We start from the raw sequence: 11,166 nt of genomic DNA on the forward strand, positions 1-11,166 counted from the left end.
CACGCAGGGGAAGGGAGACGGTTGAGGAGGTAGATAGATGTGTGGAGGCCCTCGGCCCAGAAGCGTGCCGGTAGGTGCGCCTGGAGGAGAAGAGTGCAGATGGTATCGTTGGTCGTGCGGATCATGCGCTCAGCCTTGCCGTTCTGAGAGGAGGTATACGGGCAAGACATACACAACTGCATCCCGTGGGAGAGAAAGAAGTCGCGGGAGGTGGAGTTATCGAACTCCCGACCATTGTCACACTGAACGACCTTAATGGTGAGGCCGAACTGAGTGGACACCCAGGCGAAGAAGTGGCGAAGGGCGGGGAAAGCCTCAGACTTAGCACGCAAAGGAAAAGTCCACACATAATGAGAAAAATCATCAAGCACCACAAGATAGTATTTGTAGCCTGACATACTGGTAATAGGTGAAGTCCACAAATCGCAGTGTACAAGATCAAATGCATGAGTAGCATGCGAGGAAGACGAAGAAAAAGGAAGACGAACATGGCGGCCTAACTGGCACGCATGACAAAGATGTTCATCACGTGATCTAGTACATGGGATAGTGGCACTACGAGTAAGCTGCATCAAGGCCTCGCGTCCGGGGTGACCAAGGCGACGATGCCAGGTGGTAGAAGACGTGGTGGCAGCAAAAACAACAGCAGTGGCAGGTGACGAAGACGAAGAAGAGGTGGCATGCGGAAGTCGAAGGGTGTAGAGGGGGCCAGTGCTGTCACATCGGAGGAGGGGGCGCCGAGTTGCCAAGTCCTTCACAGTAAGACCATAAGAGTCAAACTCGACAGAACAAGAATTATCAGCAGGAAAACGACGAATAGAAAGAAGATTATGAACCAAAGGAGCGACAAGAACATGGGGAAGGCAAAAAGAGCCGAGAGGGCCGGCGGCACCCACAGATGTGACATGAAGACACAAGCCATTCGCCACCATGATGGACGAAGGGAGAGGAGTTGGGAGTGGTGTGGGGTAGGTAGCACCGGTGTCCGCGATCCACTCGGGACCCATCGGCGGAGTCAGAGTGGGAGTCTGGAAGGTAGCCAGGGCGGCCGCGTCCCAACCAACCAGCCCGGACGGTGGAGCAGCCGGCGGTGTGGGCCACGAGGAAGCGGCAGGCGTCGAGGTCCAGGGCGACGGAGAGGCAAAGGCGAACCCCGGCTGCGCACCAGCGAACAAGGCCGCCGGGGGACGAGCCTCAGAACCGGGCCCTTGGAACGGCCACATGGAGATGTGCCCTGACCACGGGTGGTGGAAAGTGGGCCAAGGCGCACCTTGCTGGGGTCCCGGCGTCGGTGCGTTGCCACGGGCACCCCCGCCGGAACCACCACCACGACCACGACGACGACGACGGCCACCACCGCCCCCGCCTCCGCCACCTCGACCCCCGTCGTCCCTGCTCGGCCCGGGTTGATGAGGGCCAAGGGCAGACTTGGATGAAGTAGGTGGATGGGTCGGGGTGATAGCCGCCAGTGCTGTCGAGGAGGACGAGGACCCCGGGCCGGAGATCGATGCAGCCTGAGCACCCAGAGTGATTTCCTCCAGGGTAAGGTCGTCGCGGACCTGGAGGAAGGTAGGGAAGGGGCGCTGGCGCATGATCAACGACCGGAGGTGGGTGTAGCGATCGCTGAGGCCGCGGAGGACGTTGAGGACGAGCATGCGGTCCTCCACGGGGCAGCCCAGATCGCCAAGGGAGTCCGCCATGGTCTTCATCTTGCGACAGTACTCACTGACGCTGAGGTCCCCCTGGACGAAGATGCGGAAGGCCGCGTCGAGGCGGAGAGCCCGGGCCTCGGCGTTGTCTAGGAACTGGCCCTCGATGGCTAGCCAAGCAGCCCGAGCGTGAGGAAGGTTCCAGAGGAGGCTGTGGAGGTCGACGGAAATCGTCCCCATGATCCAGGTGAGTACGATGCTGTCGAGGCGGACCCACGCGGCAGTCGGCGCCACGCCGGTGGGGTTGCAGAGGACGTGGTCATCCAGGGCGTAGCTGCGAAGGGTAAGGAGGAGCAAGTCCCGCCAGTGTGCGTAGGACGGCGACTCTGGCTCCAGGACGACAGGAACCATGAGACGAATGTTCTGGACACTCCCAGCCTGAGGCCTCCTTTGGTAGCTTGGGCATAGAAACCCAAGGGAGTCGGCACCCATGGGGGCAAAATCCCTGGTATCTAGATTCCCTAGGTGGGAACCGTCCGACGGGGCAACCCTCTCGTGTTGCTCTTTGGCAGTCAGCAGCAAGGATGTCAACAAGGCTAATAAACTACACGCATACACAAGACTCCACACATGCTAATAATTTTCGATGAGCTTGATATGTTAGTGAGAGAGAAGCTAAGGATCAGCTGCCATAATACTACATGAACACACTTGCTAATAATTGTTGCAATAATAAAACAAACATAGTACATAACAAAATCAAACGGATGATATTATTTAGTTTAGCATCATCGCATCATCTCCTGAATGCATAGCATAATACTACATGACTTCAGTTTAGCATAATCTCCTGAATGCATGGCAGAACATAGAAGCAAAGATCATCTTGATGTTTCATTTCTTCTTTTGGTGACCACTTGTCGATGAAAAACCCTTGTGCACTGCCTGTTGATGAAAAACTCAGACAAATGTCTATATATTCAATTCCTCATCTACTAAGAACTTAATGCTAAGAAAATTGTATAGAACTGATGCACATACACAATGAAATAAGAGAAGCAAAAGCACGTGGATAGAACTGATGCACATACAGCAGAAAGCAACGAAAGCAACTGGAAAATATGTTATCTTGTTCTTTGCAGTCAACCCTTGTTCTTTTTACTTGGGGTGTCGCATGTGGCTGTTGTTTATTTGGTTAAAAAACAGAGATAAGTGTGCAGATTAGCAGCCCTGGCTCGACGACAACTTAATTTATAAGTGGACTAGAATTAGCTGGTTTAATTAAGTAAATAACGGTGTAATTTCTGCTGCATGAAGTACCAACAACAGATAGTTTAATTCCTTGTCAGATCCAACTAGCCTGCAGATAGTTTAAATCCTTGTATAGATCCAACTAGCACATGTCTTATACATCTATATGAAATACTTTATCCTAGGACTGAATCTTTGTCCAAAATCTCAAGTTCTATAATTCCAATCTAAACAAAATGGTGTTCCGCCTTTTGTGCATCTTCGTTCTTTTCCTTTAGTTCTAAACAAAAATCTAGAATTAAGACAAGAAAGCAAGCTGCAGGGCACATGCACGAGGGAGAGTAGGCAACATACTGCGCGACGAAGATAAGAAAACAACGAGTGTACGAGCAAGAGGTCGTCCCTGTGGTCCCCGTCCCCGTGGTCGACCTCGTACCCGCAGCTGGCCCCAAGTGCGCGATGAGAGGAGGCTGCGACGAGTGCGTGGGGGAGAGGAGGAGACGACATGAGGCGTTGGGTGCGCGAGGTGGGTGGCGGCGAGGAGACGACAACAGGCTTGCGAGGGGAGAGACGGAGGTGAGCTCGGGAAACCCTTCCCGACCTTGTGTGGTCGGGGACGAAAGCCCTGCACTCTCTCGCGGATCGGACCGGGAGCATGGGTCACCAAATGCACTTGTTTTTAGGCTCAGGGATAATTCGGCCTGTGGTTTTTTGGGCCAGGGAATGGACCGGGATCCTCCTGGGATCCCAGTCTACCAAAGGAGGCCTGAAGGTGGAGCTGAGCCACGAGCGGGTCAGTCGGGTCATGCCAGAGCACCATGGGGATGGTGCGTGGCCCGGTTCTGACTGTCGGTGCGGGCGGGACGCCGTACACGCCGCCCACAGTGTCAGAGGAGGTGGCCCCGCCGTCGTGGGCCGCAGGCGAGGCAAGGTGCTGTTCCGCCGCGGCAATCTAAGCAGCGATAGCGTCGGCGGCATCGCGCTCACGCTCCCACATGAGGGCTGCTTCCCGCAGCCGCGCCTGTCGCGCCGCGTGCTCCGCGCAGGCAGCGGTAAGGGCGGCGACGGTGTATCCCTGGTGGGCGACCGGTGGAGGAGGTGGCTGATCGACGACAGGAAGGGACGGTGGCGGGGGAGGGTCCTCCGGATCTGCAACCCCCGCGGGAACTGCAGTTGCCACAGCAGTAAGGGCAGAGGCGGTGCTCGCACCGGCGCTAGGGCCTGACCCCCACTCCGGCCCGAACGCAGGGGAGACCGGGGGAGCGCACGCGACGTAGGGGGCGCGGGGTGTACCAGCGGCAGCGCGAGCCCAAGAGGAGGAAGAGAGGGGAGGGAAGACGTGGAAGTAGGAGGGGGGAGGAGGAGGTGGCTGCTCAACCATGGAGGGACGGGTGGCGGCGCGGTAGTGCAGCGGGCAGAGGCAGGGGCGCGGCCACCAGAGAGACTTGAGCGCGGGGAGCAGAGGGAGAAGGAGCGTAGCGAGCAGACGGAGCTGGGGCGCGACCGGAGCAGGGAGCTGGGGCGCAGGCCGCGCGGGAGCTAGGGCGGCGGCGGCAGCCAGCCGGGGGCGTAGCGCGTGCGCGGGTCGGGCGCGCAAGGGCGCCGGCGGCGGCGCTAGGTGCAGAGAGGGCGTCGGCGCTTGGAGCAGGGAGCGCGCTTGGAGCAGAGAGGGCGGCGTCGCTTGGAGCAAAGAGGGCCAGGGCGCCAGCGGCGGTGCTTGGAGCGGCAGCGGCCGCCTGAGGGAAGGGCGGCGGCGGCTGGGTGGGAGAGGAGGTAACCTAGCGTGATACCATGTTACAGTGAAAATCCATGCTTAGGGCTAACCCTAATGGGTAGCTATGTAGTGTTATACATGGGCCACATGGGCCTAGCTAATGGGCCTACCATATACTCTAACAGTCGTTTTAGTTATTGGATTTTTGTAGCATACCATTATTATCCTTTTTGGTGTTATACAGCTTTGTCACTTTCCAGAAATTCTCTTAGGATTAGGTGGGCATTGTTGTCCATAAACTTTCTGGTTAATTCGATTCATTATATTATTACTTATCACAATTTTTTCCTTTCATGGTGTGTGAGTTGCAAACTCAGAAACTAAGTATGGTTTCTCTGAGTAAGTGATCAATTACAAGAAATTTGATGGCATAATTCCCATAACTACAAGAATATTTCATTGGGTGGAGCACAAACAATCTCCTGTATGCCATCGAAAATTATACTAATCCCTTGTGGGCCACTGGGCTTACATGGCATACACACAAAAAAATATCCACTAAATGCTATTCAATGGCACACAAGGGATGAGTATAAAATCCAATGGCATCGAGTGGATTTTTCCATATATTTATGAGCATTTAGCGCCAGAATTCCTTGTTCAAATAACTACGATTCATGGTGGTCAACTCAATAGGGTTGGTTACAATACATTGCCTAGAATTTAGGTCCTGATGATGTAGCGTGAATTGCTTATGTGTTACGCCACTTGTCTGTAAAGTACCATGCTCAACTGTGATGATATTAGCAAATGATTAGTTTCGTGTTCTTGAAAGAACATCTTTAGACCCAATAACTAATATATGGTAACCATAATTTTCAACAACTAGAAGGAAGAAAGTTAAGGCACATGATATGCACCTGATGGCCTGAACATCTATATTCTGCAGTACTTTTAAAAGAGCTAATCTAGCAGATGGCTCTGCTTTGCTCCAGGTGTCTGTAGGTGTCTGCTAGGTGCTACTAAACATTTGTACTTTTTTGTGGACGGTGAGCAGTGCCATGCTAAATAATGGAAATTCAGAAAATCTGAAAAAATGATATCACCATGCTTGAGTAATTGTTTGTAGTTCGTCTTTCTCCATCTCTGACTGCCCATTTTCACACATATCAATCTCAAATATCTCTACCTTGAAAATAGCTAGGACAAAATGCCTTGGTGCTAGCAACTCCTAGCGCCTATTGCCACCTTTTAAACAGAGATATTCACTGTTTTCAGGTCGGGTGACTAGCTGGGCGTTCCAGAGGTCCGACCAGGCGCCTAATCACGATTAGGGCGACGATTTTGGCGCCTAATCGGTCTTGGTCGACCTTTGGTTGTCTCCTAATCGTCCTAGATATTTCTGGATGTATGTATAATTATGTATATATAAGCAATACTACAATAGACATTATATAAATCTGGAAGTCTGAAATTGGAACTTAGTAACAAACTGAAAGGCAATATAGACATATAGCAGTAGCATTGTAGCACTATAGCAGAACTGAAAGTCTGAAACTGAAATTTTGAATACAATGCTACAAGCAGTCAAGCAGTAATGCAGTACCTGCTAAATAGAGCAGATCATCATCCAAGCATCAGCATCAGCTTCTCCTCCAGCAGATTCAGATTCATCTTGGTCCATATCTCGAGTTGTTTCTGGTGGTTGTTGCCGTTCTGCTGTAGCAGGACCATCTTCTTGAGCATCACTGTCATCTTCTCCAATATCTTGAGCTGCTGCATTTCTTGAATGCTTCCTTGTCCTAATATAGGTTAGTTGAGGTTGAGAAGATGAACCAACACATGCATCAGCTGTTCTTCTCAAATTTCTGTCCTGAAGAGCCTGAGTTGCTCCTAATGCATCATCCACAGCTTGCCACCGGTAAGATGCTGCTTGAACCTTTTGATTCCAGAAGGAACAATCTTCAAACAGAAAACACACTGATCAAAATCCTTCTTTGTTGTGTCTGGCCACCACCCAAACTTCCATCCTAGGTCCTAGTCTTTCACTTCCGGTCATTTGCTCGTGCACTAAGATCAGGAGGGAGCGCTGCAATTGCCTTTTCAGCAAGGGTTTTAGAGTCTCCAGTGGCTGATAATGCTGAAGCAGGGCCGAAGCACAGCCACTGCCGACGACATTGGACTTTGAGAATATGACCTCAACATTATGAACGCCCCCACAACCACCATCAAACTCTGTACAGGTCAAATAGAGGTACAAGTCACTGCTGGGCACTCACTTAGGATTAGAGAAGACATAATTGTTAGAGTGGACGCAGTGACACACTAACCAGTTCAACCCAAAAGCTTAAGCTGATGGGAGAAGGTAGCCAATCCATTTATACACTTCAACAATAATCACAGATTCTAAAGTACCAACTGAAACTGATCACTACTACAAAGTACAAACTACTACCAAGCTCTAAGATGAAGAACATGTAGCAGGTAAGCGGTACAGACATACTGATAAGAAAGATAGGAAAGGGGGAGCAAGGGGAACCTTGAGATAAGGAGCTCATCTCGTCACTGGTGCTGGATATGCCACCGGTGGGCTGGAGCCGGCGCCAGTGATCTGGACTGGAAGGCGGCAGCCGTCGGGTTTCAGCAGGCGCAGGCAAGGTTTCGACAGGGGCAGAGGAGAGGGGAAGCTTTATGTTTCAGTAGATGGGCCGAAAAAGTAGAAGCCTATGGCCCACTACAAAACCCTAGCCGCCAGGCATATCCTGGTCGGATTTAGAATAAGTCGGACGACTAATTGTCCTAATTGATGACTAATCGGACGATTTGGATGACCTGAAACACTAATTGAGTCGTTTGTCTAGTTGGCTGTTACGAGGCGACCTGCCTGACTAATCGCGAAGTAGTCGGATGACTTGCAAACAGTGGAGATATTACATATGGCCCACAGGTGAGGCTACAATATTGGTGTAAGAGTGTCGGTCTGAAACTTCACCGTTGTGCAGACCAACTTGCAATGAGAGAGCACATGCCTGACTCTTTACTGCTTTTGTTATGAGTTACAGATAGTGTTGCCCTTATTTTCTCGAATACGCGTGAGGGCTGCGTGAGGGCTGCGTATCATTATATTAATAGAAGAAGAGTGTACAGTACAGGTACACAAGGCCAATAGGCCGCTACAGAGTTACATGAGGGAAACTGAAGAAGAGACTCAACAGAAACGACCATCAACTACCAGTTCGCAAAACATAACTACTTGAGATTTTAAAATCTCGCTTGCATATTTATAAAGGATTTTCATATTTACAATTGATAAGTTCCTATTTATTATATTCTTTGCATTGAATACATTTTATTTTTCATGCAGAATGCGTTGTGATTTTGTGTATTCTTTGTGAGTTCATAAAATTTTTATGAATTAGTAATTAATGGTTGTCATAAATGGACTACATTTTTCCATATACCAAAGAGTGCCACCATGAAATGGCAATGGCATTTTGATATGATGCGCTCATGGGTGCTTAACAAGGATAATCTTTTGTAGAGATGGTCATATCCTACCTGATTATAGGCAATACCAACTATTGCATCAATTAGCAAACAAAAAACTTGTGAACTCAGGTCGTTGATCCCAGCACGCTCTGGTGTTTTGGTTAAGTTTCCGCCTTCAAGGGGGTTGAGTTGGTGTCGAGTTTAGCTTCTCTAGTTCGGCCAGTGTGCTCTTTTCTCCATTTTAACTAAATGACATGCATCTCTCCTGTTTGAAAACAAAACAGCTGCAATTGCTTGAGTTCGCTTTGTTGTTTTTTTGTGGCATGCAAATAAAATTGTCTTGTCAAATGACTTTTGCAATTCCAGGAGTGGCATATGCCCCTGGAGGTGTTATATGATCAAATAATTGATGATGTATGTGTGGCAAGGTGCATGTCTAATCGCTAGATTTTAGCAATAGGGCAATTCTTCAGAAGGTTGTTCAATAATGTGATACCTGGCATCTTTTAGTGGTAAGGAGAATTGGACATGTTTTTTTTTTTTTTTTTTGTAAATTGTTAATATATGTTGGATCGTTGACCCTTGAGGCCTTAACATCTCTTGCTGACATGGCTTGTCATGTTGCCTGAAACAAATGACTTCACTTTTCATGTGAGCGGTTCTAATTGATGGTTTGTCCTGCTCTAGTTTCAGTGTTTATTTATTTAGGTATAATCCATCTATTGTTCTTAGTTATTTCATTATTGCAGGCTACGAAGTTCACTTTGGCTTCAGTTCAAGCCCCATCATATTGCTGCTGGAGCTGCATTCCTTGCTGCAAAGTTCCTCCACTATGACATCACATTCCATCCAAATTTCTGGCATGAATTCAAGACAAGTCCATATATTGTTCAAGGTAACTGAGTGTTCTTTAGTAGCAAGGTGAGTTTTATTATCCAATGATAGGTTTGACAGCACCATCTGTTGCACTTGCAGATGTTGTCCAGCAGTTGAAGGAGCTACTTTAGGATACAACATTCAATGTATTTACATAATACTCAGAGATCCTCTTGGTTTATACGCTGTAGTGAGTAGTGATCACTGCCAAAAGTACGTACACATTAGCATGTGGTCACTTTCATCAATTACTGAACATCTTTCATGTAGGTTTTTACAACCACAGTGCTATGTACAAAAGGGGAAGATGTTATTCAAAAGTTGCCCTTTTAGTTTTGGGGAGGTAAAAGCAAACAATCTTTAGAAGAGATGTGACGAACAACAAGAGATAAAAAAGGCAAAAAGGTGTAAGAGATGTAAAAAGTTGATGAAATGTTGGATCCCTTAATTGGTTGTCCGGTTGTGATTATCTGATATATATAGAGGATGGTTTATCCCAACAATAAACGAGTCGAAATCGTAACCTTCACATTATCTTTAGTCCAAAATTGATTTAAAAACCGATCTAGAAAGTATTCGATTTGAACTTGAACAGAAAAACTGACTTGTGGGTCCCAAAACAAACCATGATGCTTTCAGTAGAAGGACCGAGCAGCTGGCTTGGCCGAGCAACAACAGGAAAATCGGTTCGGCTGGTTTGAGACAAGGGAATTGGTTTGGTTGGTTTGGGAATCGACATCGTCGGCCCTGCAGGCTAGACATCCATCTCCTTTGCTTTGTAGGCTTCAAATGTAGTGTTCCAATAATTTATTTGTTATTATTTTGTTGTCTGGAATTTTGCTAGTCTTTTTTTATGCTCTCGATCACGTTTACTCATTAATATATGCCCTCCTGTTTTTAGGTTAGATTTATATAACTTAAAAACATAAAAGTACTAAATAGCAATGATATCCAACTCATTGGCTATCTAAGCACGACCTCACAACATCTCTAGCACATGCATTTTCAATCTCCACTTTTATCATTTTTATTGGATCTTTCTATCTTGGTGACCATTTACCAAACTTATTATTTTCATTCTAAGATGTAGAATAGTCTTCCACACTAAATCTCCAACTTGAAAGGATTTACTTTTCACTTTTTTGTTGTATTCTTGAGCAACTGCTTTATCATTCTCAATTTCCTTCAAAACTTGTATTCTTCTATTAGTTACCTCATCAATATTATCCATCATAAGATAATGATACATAATAGTCTGTAGATTATTTTTCTTTGTCAATTTATATGCATCCAAATTCATTTTGACAGACAACACAACCTTTTGACTATAAACCAACTCTCTATACATCTGATGAGCCCATAAAGCCTTCGATAAGACCTCATGCTACCTTTTGAGGTTGTCCTCAATCTTCTTAATCAACTTGATCAAAAACTTATTGTTTGATTCAATTTGGCCATTGGTAAAGCCAAATCTTAGATCCAAGGAGAGGTGCCATACTCTTAGATCACGATGTGCTTGTGTGTGGAACTTGATAATGGAAACACTCATTTATAAGATATGATTGTTGGTCACTTGTTCTCAATTGCTATACAAAGTTGAAAACAAGGCAACACAATGTTAAAAAGGTAGTTAACCTTCGTCCTCGAATAGCTATCCCTTCGGGATATTCCCTTTGAAGACGAAGGTTAAAGTTTAATTAAATGAATCATACGAAAGTATAAAGATGAATACACAAGAGATATACAGAACCTAAACATGATAACTCATCTCAGATGTTTTGACACTTCATTTCTTCCTTCGCACATAATAAGTTTTTCAATCGTACCTTCGGCTCCTCGGTGTAAGCTAGAGCGAATGTGTTTTGGAGAATGAATTACACAGGGCAATTATCTAGCCTCTAAAAATGTACTTTATGCATGGCACAATTCATCTATTTATAGGGGAAGGTACAACTTCGTATAAAATTACAAGCATTTCTGCAAGACCGGTACATATGATTTACAAATAGTGTGAGGGTAATATTATCTTCTGCCTCTAGTATTTTGGCCACGGGATTATATGGGCACCTTCTCCCGGCTTTGTTGATCTTCTGTCTTCGTGGGAGAGGGTTATTAGAGAGAGCTCAAAGTGCAATCTCAATTACTCACTTTTCGAAGGTCATCATTGTATCTTCCTTCGCGTGGAGC

The 11,166-nt window shown here is 47.1% G+C and overlaps 1 protein-coding gene across 8 annotated transcripts in view; it reads left to right on the plus strand.

Moving 5' to 3' along the window:
* LOC100278891 (uncharacterized) overlaps positions 1 to 9,486 on the plus strand; it is a 44,105-nt gene extending 34,619 nt beyond the window's left edge. For 4 of the 8 annotated variants that reach the window (NM_001152020.2, NM_001407564.1, NM_001407563.1 and 1 more), the window contains exons 5-6: positions 8,853 to 8,998; positions 9,079 to 9,486. In NM_001152020.2, coding sequence (NP_001145492.2) covers positions 8,853 to 8,998; positions 9,079 to 9,110 — 178 coding nt within the window. In that variant the 3' untranslated portion in view covers positions 9,111 to 9,486. Of the gene's footprint in view, positions 1 to 8,469; positions 8,775 to 8,852; positions 8,999 to 9,078 lie in introns of all 8 variants that reach the window. The other 4 variants (XR_004856918.1, XR_002267840.3, XR_563465.4 and 1 more) reach the window with 4 other exon arrangements.
* Positions 9,487 to 11,166: the final 1,680 nt, after the last annotated feature.

This window comes from Zea mays, chromosome 3 (assembly GCF_902167145.1).
Source record: "Zea mays cultivar B73 chromosome 3, Zm-B73-REFERENCE-NAM-5.0, whole genome shotgun sequence".
NCBI lineage: Eukaryota > Viridiplantae > Streptophyta > Magnoliopsida > Poales > Poaceae > Zea > Zea mays.